The 22582-nt window shown below is 33.4% G+C and overlaps 1 protein-coding gene across 1 annotated transcript in view; it reads left to right on the forward strand.

Moving 5' to 3' along the window:
* LOC106461361 (ubiquitin carboxyl-terminal hydrolase 24-like) overlaps positions 1-22582 on the forward strand; it is a 197302-nt gene that overhangs the window by 128726 nt on the left and 45994 nt on the right. Inside the window, exons 32-39 of the mRNA XM_022388299.1 lie at positions 527-758; positions 1148-1209; positions 8076-8261; positions 12142-12253; positions 14032-14176; positions 15566-15726; positions 19723-19986; positions 21392-21530. Coding sequence (XP_022244007.1) covers positions 527-758; positions 1148-1209; positions 8076-8261; positions 12142-12253; positions 14032-14176; positions 15566-15726; positions 19723-19986; positions 21392-21530 — 1301 coding nt within the window. The remainder of the gene's footprint in view (positions 1-526; positions 759-1147; positions 1210-8075; positions 8262-12141; positions 12254-14031; positions 14177-15565; positions 15727-19722; positions 19987-21391; positions 21531-22582) is intronic.

Raw genomic sequence — 22582 nt, forward strand, 5'->3', positions numbered from 1 at the left:
CAGTCGGGTTTTGAATAGAGTTAACCCTAATTATTTATATTATAGATAGCAATGCACTTAATAATTTTTATTTCATTAAATATTGCACCAAAGAGTGTAGACTAATAACATACAAAAGGTAGACAAATTAATTTACCTCTCAAAATTTTCTTGGCTTTCCAATTATGCAACAATAGCTGTTACAAATTCATCCAAGCTAATCGGTAACTTTCCGACAGGAAAGATATTCGTACTCTGAATGAAAATGAATATTTAAACATTCAGAACATAACGTTATACAATAAATGCACACTAAACATCTTGTGAGGTTTTATTAAAGTGATGTATTTAGTTGACTAGCAATACATAGAATATTCTTAGTATTGTTTATCATTATCAGAAGAAAATCTGTAAATGTTTGTGTAACATTAATTCAAACTTGTATGATCTAATTCTCATATGGGATATAAAGTTTCAAGATATTTTGTATCTTAAGTGATGTTCAGTGGAGTCTGTAAAACAATAAATGGGCAATTACTTTGAACAGCCCTCTTCACAAAAATGTCCTGTGTGAATGACTTCATCATTGATATGTTGCTGGGCTCTCCAAGCTGTGAGATACGGTTACAAGCCCTAAAGCAGTTCCACAGACTTAGCCAAGTTCACATTCCAACACTTAAGGATGAATCTTCCCCTCGTTACTTTCTATTGCATGTACTACTTCAAGCACATCTTCCACTGTGGATTTCATCCAGTAGCACTCGAGGCACAAACCTAAGGTGAGCATGTAGTGTTTTACAATAGATTAGTTTCGTATTTATGTTGATATATTGCTCAAAGTTTTGACTTCAAATACCTAAACTCTATAAACAAATATGTCAGAAAAGTGCTTCTTAGACCTATGTTTAGATTTTGAAGCAGATTTTTTTTTGGGGGGGGGGAGCATTAATAATAGACAATTTTACTTTTTTAACTTTTGTTGCTAATTTGGTTATGTTAGCTTCCTTAGCTGACTATTCTTGAGGATGGAAACAGCTGGTAATTTGAAAGCACAGATCTGTTGTGAACATAGTTTGTTGTTTTGGTCTTTATCTATATATACATAAATACATATGCACATAACTCTTAAGGTTAATATAATAGCAATATGGGTTTAAATTTTTTGCAGACTTCTCAGCCAATGTCAAGAGTTTTTTGAGCTTTGTTGCAAACTTCTGAATGGACTAAGTGGTAAGTAATTTTTGAAACAATTAATAAGTGATAATTAGGTTTAAAAGTGACATGTAACTGTTACCACAAACACAAAATTTTCTGAAAATTTATATTGTTACCATCAAACTTCATTGTTTTCTTCTTGACTGATCTTCCAATATTTTTCCAGATTTTGGAATAAAAATATATATTTCCAAAGAAATTGCAATGATAAAAATCTTAAAGAAATACAAATTACTTTATTTGAGATTGTACTTATTAAATACAATTACCACTTAGCAAATGCAAGCATTGTTTGCTATATTTTGGCTCAAGATAATATTTTTTATGTATAAAACAACAAAGTTTATAATATTTTATTTCTTGAATTGTTCCAAGTTTTATATATGAAAATTGTGAAATTTGTTCTTTAGACTTTTCCTCTTCTTTCATTTATTTATCTCCCCCCTCTGAGAAGTACATAATTTAACATAAATTACTTATTATAATTATAATAAAGATATTACTAGGGCATAGTCTAATTTTTATATCCTTCAGTCTTATTACGGAGACATAACTAGAAAATCAGATCCACTAGCCTTGTTTACCTGTCAACTTCTCTATTTCACAAATTGCCAAAATTATCAGTCATTCTAGAAAGAAAAAGGGTGATTTGGTTATTCTGTGTTCTTTTTATGGTGGTTACAAGATCGGTCAAATTGACCAAATGCATGTAGAGTTAGGGTAGAGAAAATAAGAGATAGAATATAAAGTTTTGGTGAAAACATAACTTTTGATACTTATTTTGGACATTTTAGAGGTTATGCAAATTTGACAACATTTATACGAAGAAGATTATTTTTAATCTTAACATGAAAATCGCTCTGCAGTCGGAGAATACTCTGATTCCATATATTTATGGACAGATTTTTAGCAAAAATACTTAATTAAAAAATAATATTTTTTGTGTACAAGAAACTTGTGATATATACTGGAATCTTGCCAAATTTTGTAAAGATACACTAAACATATTAAAAGTTATAATATGGAAACTGATGGTTACTTTAGGTTGCAAAGTCGGTGTACTCCACTGAGCCTGTAGTGAGAGGGTTAATGATTGTAGAGAACTCATGATGAGGAAAATATTCAACTGTTTTCCTTTTTTACATCTGAAGAAGAATTGTTGGAGAGGATGATATGCTAAATTTCAAAGATTCTCATTTATATATTTCAGTTCTAAAATTAAAATTAAGACTTACAATTGTTGAGTAAACCCAATATTGGATATTTATTTTTGATCACAATCTTTTGATCATGCAACAAAAAAATGATATGCATTTTTTTCATCAAAAGCCTTATAATAATACTGTTGTGAGGGGAAGGCAGAAATAAGGCTCCCTACACAAACACACACACACACACACATACTCACACACAGATATATAATATATATGTACAGAGAGGGTAATGTATACTTTTTAAGTCTGCTACACTAAAAGCAAGTTAAAATTTCATTTGTTCTTATGTAGTTGGTAATTTAATTTTATTTACTTTTTATGTTTGTTAAAATCATGTGATGAAATCAACCAATGTACTCTGTCATTACAGTTGACAAAGTTTAGAGATAAAATTTGATATTTATAAGATAAAAGGAAGATTCTATAATAGCCTGAGATGAGTTATGAGAATTTTATGATGTTAATGACATTTTTATGCTATGATTTCCACACAAGTAGTAATGAATCTGGAGTTTCAAGTTCAGTATTCTGTTCAACAGAAAAAAATGTAGGAGTGATTTTAAGTTGTTCGTAAAATATTAAACTACTGATTTTTTTTTTAATTAAATGAAAACATACATTAGTACCTTAACATCATATCCTTTCAAGTATTGCATGCTTCAGTTTATAATGTATTTACATGGAAAAGTATTTCAAATCAGATATAATATCTTACCTCTTCTCACTAAAAGCTTTTTCAATTTATACTGCCTTCTGTTGGTGGACATTTTTGCTCATCACTAGCCTTGGTACTCCGACTTACCTTCACATATGAGAGATATCTGCATAGCAACATGCTAATGACTATGCAGCAACCTTCAATCACTAGAAATGCAACACTACCCATATCATAACTAATGTCCTCTCTAATCTTACAGCTGTTAACCACTTCTCGACTGGTACTCTTATTAAATAGATGTGTTTTTGCTAACAGTTTGATTAACTTATCCACAAGTTTTTACTTTCTTCATTTTTCTACTTCACTTTAATTGTTAATTACTGTTTTCAGTCTTTTTTTTAAGGAGAGTTACAATTTATTTTATCCTTTCTCTTTTTTTTTTTTCATTGTGAGAATCATTCACTCACAGTTTCACGACTACAACTTCTGCTTCTGCTGTAACATATTTACCGACCACATGCACTTGGTCTGAGCCCCAGTTATCGGCCCATGACATGACGACTCAAGTACATCAGGTGCTGACCAATTTCTGCAACATTCAGAGCCAACTGATGATTGTCCTTTTATTCCTGCTCAGGGTTTAAGTGATCAGGAAGACAAGATTTGGACAGCCTTTTCCCCCACTTAATTTCCACCATTATATGGTCGACTTGCTGCATCTTGCCTCATCATAAGACGACCCAGTCCTACATTCTCAGCTTCTTATCCAGGAAGCTGCCAGGGTGGGTTGGCTTGTCAAAGTGGAAAATTCTTTCCTCACATCCACACAATATTTGGTTCATTTCGATGTTTTTTTTAACTCTCTCCTCAGACAGGCCCAACCTTCTCTACTTTGGTTGCAAGCTATGGAACATCTTGTATGCAGCATCTCTCTTGTGGGGACATGGGCTTCTCTAGAAGCCCTCATTCCTTTTGGTTGCAAACACAAGGGCCATCTTCAGTGGGTTTTGATAGACCAATGAAACCTTGTTTGAGATCCCTTAGATGTCTCTCTTATCCTTCCCCCCATCTTTACAGACTGACTTCACTTGGTGGTTGAATCAAGACAGTACTACCGTGGATGTTCCTCTTCCCCCTCCTTGACTGGAATGTCAGCTTTTTATGGATGCTTCTCTTTCAAAGTTCTCTCTCCATTATCGGTCTCTTTGAACTTCTTGCTGTTCATCAAGCTTTACTTCATTTCCAGCAGGATCTTTGGAGCCAGTTGATAATGGTCCATTCCAACAATTCTACAGTGTTCTCATACATCACCAGTCAAGGGGGCACTTGGTCGAGAGACCACTGGTGTCAAACATTGGTTCTTCTGTATTGGACTCACAGCTGTCACATCACTGTGTTGCCATGTCATGTTCTGGGTGCCCTGAATCTAGTTGCAAATTGGGTATATTGTCCCAACAAGATTCTCCCTGTGGAGTGGTTTTTGTTTCCTCATATTTTTTTGAGATTATATGCTTGTTGGGGTGTCCCAGGTTTGGATGCTTTTGCCATTCATATCAACACACTCCAATTTTAGTCTCCTGTTTCTCATCCTTTTGTGGGAGCAGTAGATGTTTTTGATCAGGTTTTTACCTATATGCATATCCTCCTTTTTGTCTTCTCCCAAATGTCCTTGCCATAATTCAGACCACTCCGTGTTATGTTCTATTGGTGGCTCCATATTAGCTAGCTCAAACATGGTTTCCACTAATGTATGCTCTTTTGTTGTTGCCCCCTCTTTCTTTATCTCCAACACTACTTCATCAGCCCCACTCAGGCATGTGTGTGGTTTTTGCCTGGTCCCTCACCAGGACTTACTTTGTTTCCTGTCTAGTTCTTTCTTCCTGCATAGCAGTTTACCAGTGTAAGTGGTACATGTACCACTATTGGTCTTTCAGATAGGATTATCATCCTTCCTGTCCTATTGTACCTCACATAACTTCTTTTTTGACAGGGGTTTTTTGGTTTCATTAGTTGCAGGTTATCAGGCAGCATTATCTGCCACATTTTGGTTTAACAAATTTGCTTGTGTTTTCCAGTTGCCAGTCTTATCCCTGTTGCTTTGTTCCTTCCATGTTTCCCATCCTCCCCATCCTGCTTCCCTCCTTGATTGGAACCTCAATGTGGTCCTTCGTGCTCTTACCCATTTTCTGTTTGAAACTTTGTCTTTAGGTTTGTTATATCACATTTCCTTAAAGTCCCTGTTCTTGCTCATGTTGGCGTGTGGACGTCATCGTTCCGATGTGTTCGAGATTGATGTTTAACACCTTTTGTTTCATAGTTCTTATATTCTCTTGTTTCCTGATCATTCTTTTATGCCCAAAACTTCAGCTGCTTGAGAGGGTAATTCTACCTTCACACCCATTTCCCTTCTCTCCATATCCCACCTTTAGGACCGTTCCATTCTCAATCTTCTACTTTACCCAGTCAGGGCTCTTCAATGGTATATGACACACACTGCTTTCTTTCCTGGTTCCAGAGTCTGTTTGTTTATTCCATGGAATCCTAATCTCTCTGTATACCTTCTGTTGCCATTTTGCACTCCTCAGTTTCTGTGTGAGAAGTAAGTCTTCCTTTTGTTTTCTTTAGGTCCTGCTCTGTGACAAATGTTGCCTGACTAGGTATACTTAGTCTTAAATCTGCAATGAACAACCTGTGATCATACACCATACTAGATGATTGTGATGATGAGGCTTTTCCTACCTTGGACTTGATGTATGATTCCACATCCTGCCAGATTTTGATTGATGGACTTCATCACCAAGTTCTCTGTGCTTTCAAAATACAGTTTCCTAACACATATCCAGGTCATTTTATATCCACCATTTAGATGGGGTGTTCTGCAGGACTGCTCATAGGTGTACCTTGTGGTCTTTTGCCTCATAAATATTTTTCTCCCAGACTGTACACTCATTGAATAACATGAGTAAAGCAGACAGGGATCACAGCCCATCACTGATGATTCATTATGGATGACGCTCGTCCTACTGTGGACCTGATGTACAATTCCACATGTCGCCAGGTGTGGGGTGATGCACTCCATCAGTCTGATTTTCAATATAGGGTATCGTGGTCACCCATTGAACTGTCTCTGGTGCTGTGGTCCTCCAGACTCTCCAACACATTATTTCCCTCCTTTTTCTATTAGAGTGTGGGAGTCCTTGCCATTTACCAGTTCCTAGCTGCTGGGGGGATTGACTGTGGAGGCCTGTCTTCCTGAGTGTGAATAATACCACTCAGTTGAGAGTAGGGCAGTGACATTCTGCCAGTGTAGATGTTATGATGTCCTTCCTACTGTGGACATGATGTATAATTCCAATTGCCACCAGGTGGCAATACAGTTTGTCCCTCTGGCTGAGGCACCTTACTTCCTGTCGTCTGTCGGTTCCTGAGGAACTGGTGTTGGTTGAAGCTGGACCAGCCACATAAGTCCTCATATGTGTTTGTATGGTTACCCTCCCCCCTACCATGGGCTGAACGATAAATCCTTAATGCCACCAGGTTTTGAACTGGATAAGCAAACCAATATAGCTGTCCTTCTTCCTACTGTCCACTGGATGTTGGTTTCCGGTGGATCTCATGTTTGTTGGAGCTGGATTAGAAACATAAATTTCCATCAATGTAAGATTTGGTACCCTCCTACTGAGGACTGGACAAAAAAATTCACATTGCTGCCAGGTTTTGAACAACCCTATGGGCCCTCCAACCATCAGGTGGATGTCAGTTCTTGGTTGACCTGTTGTTGGAGGTGCATGCCTGCAGAGGCAGGTTATTGGAACAGAAGCTCCCATTCTCTGCCACTACCATTCTTTGAGGTTAAAGGTAGAGGACCCTCTTCCTGCTGTGGACCTGATATACAATTCCAGATGCCGCCAGGTGTTGGTTGAAGCCGGACTCCCATTTAGTTTTATCATGCCCGAGTTGCTCTACTCTACTCTGAGGGAGGTCCCATTATTTATGTAATTTTTCTTGGGGTCCAATGGATATGGATAGTTCCTTCTCACACCCCATGGTATTCCTTTGGGTGCTTCCTAAAAGGGAACTCATCTTCTCCTCATCCCTCTATCTGTTCATTGTGGGATTCTAGCCTTTTGTAAGAGAGGGTAAGATATTGTATCAGAAGTTAACATTTTTTTAAACTGAAAATATATTTCTGAGAGATACTTACCTGTCCCACCTGTCCTCCCCACTTCCAGTGTGATATGATCAATCTCAAAATGGTTAACAGCTGCAAAATTAAAGAGTGTGCTAGTTATGATAGGAGTAATTTCACACTTCTATTGGTGGAGGGTTGCTGCTTAGTCATTTGCATGTTAATATGCAGATATCTTACATTAACATACGTGATGATAAGTGGGAGTATCAAAGCTAGTGGCAAGCAAAATATTTGCACCAATAGAAGGCAGTATAAGTCAGAAAAGCTTTTTGTGAAGGGAGGAAAGTATCTATCAAAAATATATTTTCATTTTAAGAAAATTTTAACTTTACAGAGTTTATTTTTTCAAATGCAACTTCTTTACATAAAAGTATTTATTTTCTTTTAATAATAATTATATATTTATAGCAATCTCTTGATATAGTTATTTCTCCATAAAAAGAAAAAGGAGCTTAAAGTTTATAAAACAAAACATTAAACTTTTAATAGAAAGGAAAGTTATATGGTGATCAGCTGAATACTGGGTACATTTGTATTGTTTCTATATATTCTGTTTAGGTTAATTTATTTCATTTTAAATACACAAAATATAAAAGGTTATGATAGCTAGTTACATACATACTCATATACTTCCATAATAAATGAGTAAAGGTAAGTGCATGAAACAATTATTATGAGTTTAAAAACCTCATTGCTAAGTTTTTAACCAAATTTTTTCCGAGTGATAATTTAATACTAAACATCTTTTAAGGTGTAAAAATAATTTGTTTAAAACATTCTTTTTACTGTCTTTCACCATAATTCATTTTTAACTCAGCAACAGCACAACACACTCTTCACCTAAATCCTGTACAGAGACTGGATGATGAAATATCTTGGCTACAGGTTTTCACACCATCTGACACTACAAGTCTGAAAGCTGCAGATAGTGCTCTATTGGCTGGCCATCTTAACTTTCTACGAACACTTCTCACTTGTGAAGGAATTGTCAAAAAAGATGTTGGTAGGATATAATTTTTGTGTGTTTTTGTAGGTAAATACCAAGTTTTTGCAAAAATAATTTGTTATTCAAGCGAAGTTCTTCAATGTATTTTTATTGCATTTGCTACAAAATTTATATCTTAATGATGAGTATATGTGACATTTGAATGAGTCATTCATTAATAGTTTTGATGCTATCAGCATTTTTTAATGTAGTCACAATTTTTCTAAAAGATCATATAATAATAATAATAATGAACTAATGCTGTCAGTATTTCCTGTAAATTAATGGTTAAACTTAAATTGACATTGATTTGTTATGGCATGGAAAAGGGGAAAGATTATGTACATTTAAAGATCATTTAGTAATGAGTCATTATCAGTGATTTACTTCAAAATATATCTGTATTGCAATTTTTGTAGTAGTAATATGCTTATGTGTTTTCTAATATTTTGATTTCTTTGCATATTTTTTACAATAGCAATCAAAATTTCATTGTCAGCTCATTGTCACCTTTCAAAGCAAAGGGGCACTCACTCCAAATCTCTTTGCTTTTGAGCATTGGATCTTCTCTTTTAGGCACACAAACATCAGATCATTCTTCTTGCTTATCATCTTCCATGTGTAATGAATTTATCAGTTATCTCGTCCCAACAGAGCTCTTCCCATGAAATGGATGCTTCATCCTCAAGTTTTTTGTTGGATCTGCTCTCATCTCAGAACACCTCAGATAGATTCCTTTGCCACACATTGGAATGCTCAGTTCCCATCCTTCTGGTCACCTATACATCAGCCTTTGGCTTTGGGAGTAGATGCTCTCAGCCAGGATTGGATGGGTCTACCTCTTTACGTGTTCCCTCCGATTCATCTGTTATCCAAGGTTCTTACACTGATTCTCTCATTGTCCTGTTGAGTTCTTCTGGTGGCACCACTTTGACCAAGTCAGCCTTGGTTTCCACTCCTCCAGAATTTTCAGGAGTGTCAACATCTTCCCCTCCCTCTCTGGCCATCTTTCTTACATCAGTCTCGGTCAGACATTTTTTATTCAGCAGTTTACTTTCTTCAACTTCATGGCTGGCTTTTATGCAGTCCAGGAATTAACTTCTCTGATGGCATCTTTATTAACACAGTCCATTCAGCATTTTTCTTTGGAAGTTTATCAAAGGAAATGGTTTATGCAATTATTCAGCACTATACATAATATACAGTACTGAACTGTAACTCTTGGACTATCATGAGTAAAGCATAAAGGGATTGGTTTGTTTTTCAAAATAGGGAATGTGATTCACCTATTGCACCATCTATGGAGCATCATTCCTCGAGTCCCCAGTGCAAGTTTCATATTACTGTAATACAATGATATCACACTGTGGTCCCCATGCCATAGCTACTATGCCTTGGATCTAGATTTTAGTCTACAGCCCTGTAATTTCAATGATGAGACGTGGGACCTCGTCTGCATGGTTGGGGCCTGTACTATTCTCGTGAGCATGTACAATATTTCCAGACCAGATGAATTTGGTTTTGCAGGAGGAATCAGTTTTGGGATAGATGTCCCTCCTTGCCTGATTATTCTCATGTTGTTATGGTTTCAACACTGTGGCTGCTTGGCCTTTACCACCGATGCTTTAGATTTCACATTATCCAGGCAGAGAGCATACCTGTTCCAGTAGTAGTGGGCTCGGCATGGCCAGGTGGTAAGGGTGCTCGATTCGAAATCTGCGGGTCGTGGGTTCAAATCCCTGTCCCACCAAAGATGCTCACCCTTTCAGCCATGGGGGTGTTATGATGTGATGGTCAGTCCCACTATTCATTGGTAAAAGAGTAGCCCAAGAGTTGGCAGTGGGTGGTGATGACTAGCAGCCTTCCCTCCAGTCTATCACTGTTAATTTGGGATGGCTAGCACAATAGCCCTCGTGTTGCTTTACACGAAATTTAAAACAAACCAAACCAGAAGTAGTGCGGACCCCATTAGTGTGGTATACCATATTTCATTTTGCATATGTTTTCTACGTGGACACTTTCTGTGGATGCTTTAATGTTTTGGAAGTTTATATTTTCCTATATCAAAAATGTATTTTCAGTAATACTTACCTCCTCACCCACTATCCTGCCCCTTTTCCTCACAGTGGCTGGTGTTTGGGTTGGATAATTTTGTCAGTCTTGAAAAAGTGAATAGGAAGTAATAACGGGGGGGGATTTTATACAGATCTGGTATAGAGGTTGCATTGATGTTGGTGGAAAGAGTCACGAGATTCAAATCGCTATGGGCACTATAATGGGGTATAACGTCTGGAGCAAGCAAAGTATAATTCATACCAATGCTTAGATGGACAGAGAAGAGAAACGTTCATCGGGATAAAGCTAAAGTGATAAGTATTATCGGAAATATATTTTTGGTATAAGAAAATGTAGACATTGCACAATTAAATGAAAATTTCATCGATATGAAATAAGTTATACCATTCTTTCCTCTTCACTGACTGAAGTACTGATCAAAAGATTCCAAATTACTTGTCTTAAGAGTTAAACTTTACTTTTCTTAAAAAAACATATAACAATAAATAAAAAATATACATGATAAAAGAAGGATTTGTAGTACTCACAATCTCTTAAATTCAAAGCTATTCTTCTCTAAGCCTTGTTGGGTGTCCAAAAAAGTAATTCATATAACTTTCAAATATTCATTTTAAAATACAATATATTAGTCATTAGAATAGAACGTCCCAAAACTACTATAATTTATCTGTCTTTCTAAATAAATTAATAAATAGGTTAAAATAATTGTTAGCATTGAAAATAGCTGTATGAACTTACGGTAGTCAATTTGATTTAGATAAAAATCTGCTGTTCCTATTGGTTTTAATTATGTCCATCAGTCATGTAATTAATTAGCTAAACCAACTCAAAGAGAGAAGGGAGTTTCTCTGATGGGTTTGACAAATTTATTGATATTTCAGCAAATCAAGATAGGAGGTGCATGTTTTAGGTTCCTGCTTGTAATGATATATAGTGTGTGTTTCTGATTGGTTGGAACCTGCAACAGCCTATATATATATATATTCTGCAGTGGAGTAATCAAAGCTCAAATGCCTCATACAACACAGAAAAAATGAAGATTAAGAAATTTTTAAATGTTTCTTTATTGAAATTGAGAAGTTAAAAGTTTTCATGATATACATGATAATAAGGTTGTTTAATGAAATTTTGAATAACACCATAAAAGGTGTCACACACAAAAAAGCCATGCCTGATTAGAAAGTTTAATCCACATAGTTTTACATGACATGAAATTATTCCCTGAATAAAATCAGTTTATGTTTCAGAAATCATCATGTGGTTCAATATTGTAGTTACATTGGTTGATATAATATGGTACTGCTGCTTTAAATAATTGTAGTGAAGTTAAATGTCAAAATAATAACATTTTAGTTGTTTATCCTAATGTGACTTCATTTTATTTTCTGTTCAATTCTACATTTGGGAGAGTGTTTTTTAATGTAGATACACTTGTATGTGCTGTGAAGATTGTTATTAGATTTGTATGTTCGTTACTTGTGAAATATAAAAAAGCTATATGTACTATTCAACAACCAATGCTTTCAAAGTGTGCGTTTGTTTTTTTAGGGTTTGAGAGATTTTGAGGAAATTGAAAATTTTACATTAGTGGCAGTATAAGTTTCTAGTACTGTTAAGATCAACGTGCGGATATTGTTCCAGCATTGCAGACATTGTAACTTCAATCAATAACTAAGTTAGGGAATGACTAATATAGACATTAGTCAAACTAGGTTGAAGTCAGATGACTTTTCTCCGTATGGGAGTATTTTTTGAAGGCGTTCAAGGGTCATATTTTTTGTATTTGTCTTGCACTTATTTTAATTTTTTTTTATCATTGTAGGTAAAATCTTGATTCCAGACATCTTGAATAATTTCCTGTTTCCTGCATCACATTTAATTATTGACAGCACGAGTACAAACTTGACAAGCTCTGCCGCATCATCTAATCCTAAGTAAGGACTGTATGATAGTTGCAACAGTCTGTTTTCAAATGTTTTTCAGTATTATGTGATTACTTTAAACAATTATCAGTTTGTTTTTTAAAGGGTTGTGTAACTGTAGTTCAAGTATTCAAAAATTTGCTGATATTTATTTACTTATTATTTCTCTACTTATTTAGGAAAATTTCAGAGACATTATAACAATATTAGGTATTGTAAAAATGATTAGTGATAAGGCTTTACTCTGATACAGTCTTACCTACTTTTACACAAAGCTATCTTGATCTTTTTTCTGCACCCTAAGCATTCCTAAAAAAATTTTAATGTTCAGCGCACAAGTCTATATACTCCATAAATTTTGTGTTGCTTTTGAGCATTTATATAGCATATGATCATCATCCTTCCAATACTAATGTGCCACCTATACTTGGTGCTGCTAGCTTCCTCTGATTTTCCCAATCAATCCTCGCTTTCTCAATTGGCATAGCATCATTTAAACCTGTGTTTTTTCGCACGTGACTACCATTTATGATTGTACTTCATTGTCATTTCAGTACATTTTTCAATAGATTTACTGTGTTTGCATTCAACTGTTTAATTTTGTTTTCTTTTGCATTTGTTTATTGTTATCAAATTGTATGGTAACTTTTAATTTCTTCACGATTCAATGTATCGATAACAAAAGTTCCCACTATGGTAGACAATGCTTCTGGTACGACTACCCAGGCATCGGGTTTGACTTTATCTGCTGAAGAGGTACAGACCTTAATTCTCAGGAAGCTAGATTCCTATGTTCAACCATCGATTTCTTTTCATTTTTCACCTCACAATGTTTCGAGTAGTGCTGTGTCACACACGTGTGCTTCTGTTTCATTTTGAGCACACCAGTTATTTCTAGGCAGTAACTTTCTGCTTGGTTTCACTATTAGGTGCCTACACCGGCCCCTCCACCTTTTCAGTATGGGATTCTAGCTTTGTGTAAGCAAAGGTAAGACTATATCAAAAGTTTACATTTTCTTACACTGAAAATTTATACCTCCTCTTACACAATTCCTACCCTTTCTCCTTTCAGTATGGGATTCTAGCTTTGTGTAAGCGAAGGTAAGACCATATCAAAAGTTTACATTTTCTTACACTGAAAATTTATACCTCCTCTTACACAATTCCTACCCTTTCTCCCCACTGCGGATGTTATTCATTTTAGATTCTGCCTATTCTCGAAAGTGAGGATTGAGCAGAAGAATCAGAAGGAGCTAGCTGTGTCAGTATAGGTGGTGCAATGCTATTGGTGGAGGGGGGTCATACGCTATATACATCTTCAAAAGTGGTGTGAAATTTAAGGGGTAAATAGACTGGTGTGCTGAGCATTAAAATTTTTTTAGGAATGGTTAGGGAGCAGAAAAAAAAAAGATCAAGATAGCTTCGTGTGAGTGGAAGTAAGTGTGTATCGGAAATACATTTCAGTGTAAGAAAATGTTAACATATAATAATTGTCGAAATGTCAATGGTAATATGTAATACCTATAATTTTCCTTAAAGTTGATTCATGAAATCATTAGTTTTTTCAAAGTCTAATAGAAATTATTATATCAAATAATCTCAACATAGGATGAGATGTATGTCGTTAACTGAACATAAAATGTCTAACACTGAACAAAAGTTAATTTTTGAGGCTATACACATTAAGCCTATCCTATCATCTCTATTAATTATGTGCAGATATTTTCCGATATTGACAGCCAGCTTTATAATAAACTCTTAGTTGAACAAAAGGTTAACTTTCTTTAAAGATGCAGCACGATTGAAGCAAGAAGGGCTGCATGTGAAGTTTTAGTGGAACTCTCTCATGATTGTTGGGAAAACAACGAACAGATTGTCTCATCTCTTATTAAGATGCATCATCACTTCAAGCCTGAACTAGCACGGGAATATGAGGTATTTTAGGAAATAAAAGTTTTAACTGTTGATGTTACATTAATATTTTACATCATTGAATGAAACCTTAATTTTCTTATAAGATTCAAAGGCTGATGTTACAATATCTACAAAAAGTAAGGGATGATATGAAGGGTTTTTGTCAAAGCCAAGCTTAAAAACTAATGTTAGAGATTTTTTAAAGCTGTTGTATTTCAAAATGTGTTTTTTATAACTTTAAATGAACCTTAGAAATTAAAAAACAGGTAACATAAAGAAACTATGGTGTCATTATTATAATCTAAGTTTTAATCACAAAGTTCAAACAAGTTTTTAAAATGTTAAAAAGTGAAAACATAGAACTTAGTAGTGATAATGATTTGATATGGAAATACACAAAACTTTAAAAATACTCTTATTTACATATAGTTGTGATGTGAAGGAATTTTATCAATTATTATTAAATGTATAAGATGATATAATAAAGAATAAAACTAGTAATACAGTGATAAATTGAAATATGTAGGGTATTTTACCATTTTATCAATTATTATTAAATGTATAAGATGATATAATAAAGAATAAAACTGGTAATACAGTGATAAATTGAAATATGTAGGGTATTTTACCATTTTATCAATTATTATTAAATGTATAAGATGATATAATAAAGAATAAAACTGGTAATACAGTGATAAATTGAAATATGTAGGATATTTTACCATTTTATCAATTATTATTAAATGTATAAGATGATATAATAAAGAATAAAACTGGTAATACAGTGATAAATTGAAATATGTAGGGTATTTTACCATTTTATCAATTATTATTAAATGTATAAGATGATATAATAAAGAATAAAACTGGTAATACAGTGATAAATTGAAATATGTAGGGTATTTTACCATTTTATCAATTATTTTCTATTCTAAGAAGAAGGATCATACAGAAACATGGAGTTCTTCAGTTAGTTAAAAAATATCTGTTGGTAACAAGAAACTGAAGAACAGGACACTGAGATTCTTTATTTGTAATGTTATGGAACCTGTAAGGGGGTCTTTTTTAAACAATTCACTATACCAACCTAGTTATGAGAGGCTGAAGCAATGTTTTAAATCCAGTGCAATTTGTTTTTATAACTGTGTAATTCAATAATTTAGATTTAAACTTCACTAAATTAATGGCCCTGTAGTTAGCCTGCCTTGGCTGTGAATCCAGGGGCTCATTTTTTGCAACCCACACACTTTGGTGTGCTGTAAGAGTAACAGTCAAATCCCACTATCAATCATACGAGAGCTGGTGGGGGTAGCTGTTAACTAGCTGCCTTCACTCTGTTGGGTAAAAGTTTTAAGATAACATCTTATGTAGTTTTGCACAAAATTCTCAAACTAATTAATATCTGTATAGTATGAACCACTGGTAGCTGGCCGAGCTGATTCAGGGTACGTAGGTTTGAAGAATGCTGGAGCAACTTGCTACATGAACTCTGTAATCCAACAGTTGTACATGCAACCTGGTATTCGGGAAGCTTTGCTAACTGTTGAAGAAGGGAGTCCAGATGAAGATAGGTGAGAAATTACAAATTTTATTTTTGTCAGATAACTCTATTTGGAAAATGTCCTTACTATGACAAAAAGGATAACAATATATAAGATGAATAACATTGTTTAGTTATAACAGAAAGGGATGCAGATAAACATATTGGAATTCTACAGATTCCATCTTTAGTATCTAAAGCAAAAATATAAAGAATCACATCATTTCTAAGTGCATTGCTACAGTAATGATAATTTAATCGAAACTAAAACACAGAAAGTAGATAAGTAACAACGAAAATACTGTACATATTAAAGAATGTGCAATTTAAATGAAGATTGCATGTTATTCAAAGCTGGAGAATGCCGTTTGATGAGGAGGATTTCTTTAATCAGTATTTCCAGATCAGTGCAATGGATATTGAAATTTGATAAATTAAGTCTATGTCATGCTTCTTCACTATGTTGGCACATAGAGGAAGCACAGAGGTTACTCAGCTTTAGGAGAAGGTCTTTAGTATGGAAAAAGTTCTGTATGTGTGATGTGGAATTAAAAACTAATCTAAATTCATATTAGTGGTAGCAACAATGAATTACACATTTAATTTGACTTTTTAAAGTGAAGCTTTGTTTACCAATGAATGAAAGACAAGATTGTATAGTAAGTTTGGTTAAAGTTGTTAGTCTGGGTGGAGTTGTAAGTTTCTTAGAAAGGTATTAGTTATTTTTTGTATAAATGTTGTGGGTAGCCTGTATGAAAGAATTTTCTGAGGGTAAATTAAGGTACATGGATCACAGGTTGTAAGCTCTGTTTAATAAGCACGTTTTGTATGTGACCAAAGCTGTCAAACTCTGTAAGGAGTCCAGTAAACATCTTTTTTTTTTCTGAATATTCATTTACCTGAGTAATCAGTATAAATCCGTCTTAGCTAAAGGTCTTAATTTCTCTCTTTCACCGCGTAAACAGAATTTTGCTAATTTTCTTTACCCTTTCAATTTGCTATATAGAAAATGTGTAAAACCTTCCTATGTACAATAAAGGAACTCTTGATATATCCTTCGATTATTTAATTATGAAAATAATTAACTTTGCACATTCTACTTTTTATAATTTTAATACTAAGAGACATCCTAACCATCTAAGCCCTGAAGAAATCTCAGCCTTAAAAAAACTGTCACTAAATCAAAATATTCATGTTGCATGACATGACAAAGGTAATGTCATTGTTATTCTAAACAAAAATGACTACTTGAGTGGTCATTCTTGATGACTCTACTAAACTTAAAATCCTAACAAATGACTCTTTATATCTTACCATCAAACAATTAGATAAAAATCTAATAATATGTGAGAGCACTTAAATACAAAAGTATTATATCTAAAAATGATGCTCCCTCATTGTATCCGACAGGTTCCTTCCCTGATTTTTTATATGGTCTTTCTAAAATTCATAAAAAAAACAATCCCTTCCGACCAATTATTTCAGCCTTAGGCATGCTTAGTTGCAAACTTGCCAAATTCCTTTTACTTATACTGCAGCCACTCACTACCAATTTTAATTCTTTCCATTTTACACGTGAATTAAGTCAATTACTCCACCTCCAAAAACCATTTCATGGCTAGTTTTGATATTATCTCTCTCTTTACAAATATACCACTAAATGAAACCATTAATATTTGTATATCTGAGCTTTCACATAATGAACCTCAAATTGAGATCATGTTGGATCTTACAACTAAGTATTCACATTTAATATTCAACAAAACCTTCTTTGAACAAATAAATAGCATTGCTATGGGTTCCTGGTCCACTCTTATCATCAACAGAAATGGTTTGACACCTACCCCACTGACTTTTCAGACCTGTCCTTTGCAGACAGTATGTGGATGACACTTTTATTCTTTTTCATAATCAAGATCATTGCTCAAAATTCTTAGTGTACCTGAACTCACAACATCCTGCCATTAAATTTACATGCAAGGTTGAAAATAATAGTAATTTACCTTTTTTTAAACATCCTCATTAACTGTAATGCTAGTGGATTTTGTACATCAATCTACAGAAAAAAGATGTTTATTGGACTCCTTACACAATTTGACAGCTTTATCCTGTTCATCTTGTAACATGCTTATTAAACAGAGCTAACAACCTGTATTCCACATATCTTAATTTACACTCAGAAATTTCTGCCCCCCAGTGGCACAGCGGTATGTCTGCGGACTTACAACGCTAGAAACCGGGTTTCGATACCCGTGGTGGGCAGAGCACAGATAGCCCATTGTGTAGCTTTGTGCTTAACTTCAATCAAACAAACAGAAATTTCTTTCATATTGGATACTCTAAACATAAAGGCTACACACAACATTTACTTGGAAAAAAGTTACCAATACCTTTCTAACTTAGAATCTCACAAATCCACTTAGAGTACCAACCATACCTAAACTCATTATGTACTCTCGTCTTCCATACATTGATTAACAAAGCTTAACCCTAAGAAGTCAAATTAAATGCATAATTAATCATTACTACCCCCAAGTTAAGTTCAATACAGATGAGCTTTTAAATCCACATCACACATACAGAACTTTTTCCATACTAAAGATCTTCTCCCAATTTCTCTTTGATCATGGTTTGTATATGTTTATACGTGTAGAGACTGTAAGGCCTCCTATGTTGGCAAAACCAAACATCATCTACTAGTTAGAGCCAATGAACATTTGGGAATTTCCATGAAAAACAAAAAAATAGTTAAGTAACCCGTGTGCTACCTCTATATGCCAACATAATGAAGGAAAAGGACATGAACTTATCAAATTTCAAAATCCTTTGCAAGGCCAACAGTGATCTAGAATTACTGATTAAAGAAACTCTACATCAAACAACTTTTGCCAACACTGAATAACATGCAGGATGTTTTATTAGTATAGATTGCACATTCTTTAATATGTACAGTATTTTTGTTGTTATACTTACTTCCTGTGTGTTTTCAATTTGATTAAATTATCATTAATTTAGCAATGTATTTTAGTTATTTACTTAGGAATGATGTAATCTATATAATCTAATTTTGGAAAAACTACCAATATTGAATAGCCCTCAAGCATTAGATTGAACTATGTAACCACTGTTGCTAGAAATATTGAAAACAGTATGTCTTACTTTTCAGTATTGGTACCTTTATGTATTTGTATTGCACTTGTAATGTTCATTATGTTAAGAAAAAAAAATAGAAGCACAATTTCCTATCCTTTGTTACAAACAAGTTTTTATTTCACCCGTCCAATGGATGGCTATTCCAGCTAGTTCTTTATATTTTTGTGTTAAATACTGAAGATGGAATCTTTATAACTCTGAAATGTTTATCTGCATCCCTTTCTATTAGAAGTAAACATTGTTATTCATCTTAAGTATTTTTATCCTTTTTATTGTAAAACTTCATTTTCCATCGATTGATAAAGTCCTTACTATGATTTTAACTAGGTTAATGAATGTTGAAACTGTATTTGTGAACTTGCCATTGTATAGACACCTTACATATTATTAAGAGTTTGAGATTTTTTGTATATTGATCTAAAGAACTACAAAGTTACATTTTTTTATTGGTTCTATGAGTAATATGTATTTTGAATTTTTATTGTTAAACTTCAGTGTTGATAATGTATATTTTACTCTATAGTAGGCGGAGTTTCAATAAGAAGATTTTATAACTACACTTCAGTTAGATCACTGATGATCTAGTTATTCTTAATGTTTTATTTTTTTATTAATTTTACATAAGTTATTTTTTGTTGATCCCTAGGCTCTTTTATCCATCCTTTTAAGTAAGTCCCCTAGTGGGACAGCAATAAGTTTATGGACTGACAATACTAAAATCCAGGATTCAATTCCCCACAGTAGACATAGCAGATAGACCAATGTTGCTTTTCTTTAAACAAACCAAATATGCCATATTAGCAATCTTTATGAATATTTAATATTTACTTTTGTTTTGATGTGAAAATCTCTAATTCATTCAGGTTTGTTTCAGTCTTTTTTACCAGATTCAGACAGTCTTTGGTCATTTGCTTGAATCTCAGCTACAGTATTATATCCCAGAAAGATTTTGGAAATGTTTCCGCCTTTGGGGCCAACCTGTCAATGTAAGAGAGCAGCAGGATGCATTTGAGTTCTTTACACACCTTGTTGACCAACTGGATGAACACTTAAAACAAATTGGAAAGGACCCTTTATTTAAATTCTGTTATGAAGGCCTGTTTTCAGATCAGAAAATTTGCCAAGGTTGTCCACATAGGTGAGGGCTCTCTTTCTTCGTCTTCTTCTTTCTTTCTTTTTCTTCTTCTTTTTTTCTTTTGTGTGTGTGAAATAATAGACTTCCCTTTCACAAATTGCAGTTAGTTCTCTCTAGTGTTTTATACTATATTATTTATAACCAATAGAAAGCCGAAGTTTTAATCTATCAGATGAGGTTTTACGTTTTTTCTATACAGACAATTGTCTAGTTCAAATAAAGGACATTATGTGCTCTTTATTTGTTATTCTTCTGTGTTATTAGGTACAGTATTTAATTAACTAAAATATATGTAGTATAGTAGCACCATCAGTATAAAAAAAAAAGTAGGGTTAAGTTTCATCAACGGTCGACAGCAAAAAAATGATACTCACCCAAGTAAGTACTATATTTTTTTGTTTTTCATCTGTGTTCTTTATTTATTAGTATAAATATCAATAAAATGAAAAATTAGATACTTACTAGTTAGATTAGGTAAGACAAAGAAGAAAAATAATAATTTTCCATGAGGTATGTTCTTGAGTAGCTTGTATGTTAAGTAATTCAATAAGGTAACATGAGCTACATGTTTGCAGTGTGATTTACAACTTTTGTAGTGGCATTATTACTTCGACATAGCTCTAAGGGCAATAAAACTTATGTAGAAGCGGATGTATACTGCTATGAGACTTAAGTTATTTAGGATAAAAAATCTAGTTTCCTGTTACAATATGAAGTCATTCTAGAAAGAAAATAGTGTAACTTAGTTTGATTTATATTTACTGACCCTGTATAGAGTAATGGTAAAGAAAATAACAGAAAATATTTGAAGTTTTTTTTTAAAACAAACGTTTGAAATTTACTTAGGAGATTTTTACAGGTTATGCAAATATATATTAACAATTTTCAGATAAAAGTATTTTTAATCTTAACATGGAAATCACTTTGCATTTGGAGCTTTAACTACATATATTCACAGAGAAATTTTCAGGAAAAACATTTCCTTAACAAATTCTGATTCCTTTTTCTACAAAAATCGTATAATGTTCACTGAAATTTTGTTATGATACACATGAACTCGGGTGATTCGACTGAGCTCATAGTGAGATAGTTAAAATTAAATTTTGAATGAAGCTTTTCTTCACCATTTTGCTGCAGCTTGTCAATAAAGATCTATAACAAAGGAGTTTGTTGACTAAAATGATGTTCTTTAATGTTAAAGATGTAACTTCTTTAGAATTGTTGATGTCAGTGATTCATTTAAAAGTAATAATACGTTTAATGTTTGTTTCATTGATGTGGATTCATTAAAACAATTAACCATTTATCACTCCACATATTACTGACTCTGAGGTTGAAAAATTCACAGACTGATAGTTAGAAGTAATGCATAAGCAATGAGTTTATACAGACTTGTTCTTTCTGACAGGTACGAGAGAGAAGAGACGTTCATGGCTCTTAACCTTCCCGTTAAAAGCCACAGTTTATTGGACTCTCTTGAACAGTTTGTGAAAGGTGAACTTTTAGAAGGAGATAATGCTTATTTTTGTGAAAAATGTGGTGAAAAGGTCAGTAATTAATTGCAATATAAGTTTTTTCTATTTTTTCTTTTTCGCATATAAAAAAAATACCCTACATTATGACTAAAAACATAGTACATAAACTTTTGATCAGATTTAAAAACGTTTTAAAACAGAATTGCAATTTTTTAGTAATTAATTTTACATATAATATAAATTTGAAGTTTATTAAAGACAATGAAATAAAATACAAATATCTTAATTTATCTTTTTTGTCTTGTTAGACTGTGATACTCAAAAAGTATTATTTATTTATTTGCTAAAAACTCCTAGAGATGGCTATGTTGGAAAATAAAGGATTTCACTTTAAGAAAATGAAAAATTGACGTAATAACTTAAATAAGTAATTTTCAATTAGTTAATTGAAAATTATGAGCTCAAAATGTAATTCGTACTAATTTTTTCTTTTAAAAATAATATCATTGTATATCACGATAGTGGTGTTAATTACATTTAGTAGACATTTTTTATTGATGATGAAGATATAATAGAAAATTACAACAAAATGTCAAGTAACTTTAAAACGAAATCCCCTGATTTTATGGCATGCGGTCTCAGAGCTAAAAGGGTATGTTTAAAATTTTGGGAAAAAATACATGACAAAAGCGAGCTGCTTTATTTTCAGATAAATTTCTTTAAATTTAATGAAAATTACATAACATTCCCAAGGGGCGGATTGGGATGGCTAAGCGGCCCGGGACTGGGATCACAGAGTGGCCCTGGACAGGTTTTCGTGTGTTGAAATTATCAAGTACCCGAAAGTTTTATGAAAGATGTCATTGATTTGTTTGCTGATGTCAAGGATAGACGGATAGAGCTGAAATATAAATAATATAGATTTATTGATCTTTTTGATCAAAGTAATATACAACCAACTGCTATTTGAGTAAAAATAAGGGCGATTTATGTAACCAATTACTCGAAACTATTAAACTTGAAATCCGTCTCATATGAAATATAAATTTTCACCTATAGCTTTACCGCTCTCAAAACTCACGCGACGTCCCTGTTCCGCATTGTTATGTTTCTGCTACATGAAA

This window comes from Limulus polyphemus, unplaced genomic scaffold (genome assembly GCF_000517525.1).
Source record: "Limulus polyphemus unplaced genomic scaffold, Limulus_polyphemus-2.1.2 Scaffold944, whole genome shotgun sequence".
Lineage (NCBI taxonomy): Eukaryota > Metazoa > Arthropoda > Merostomata > Xiphosura > Limulidae > Limulus > Limulus polyphemus.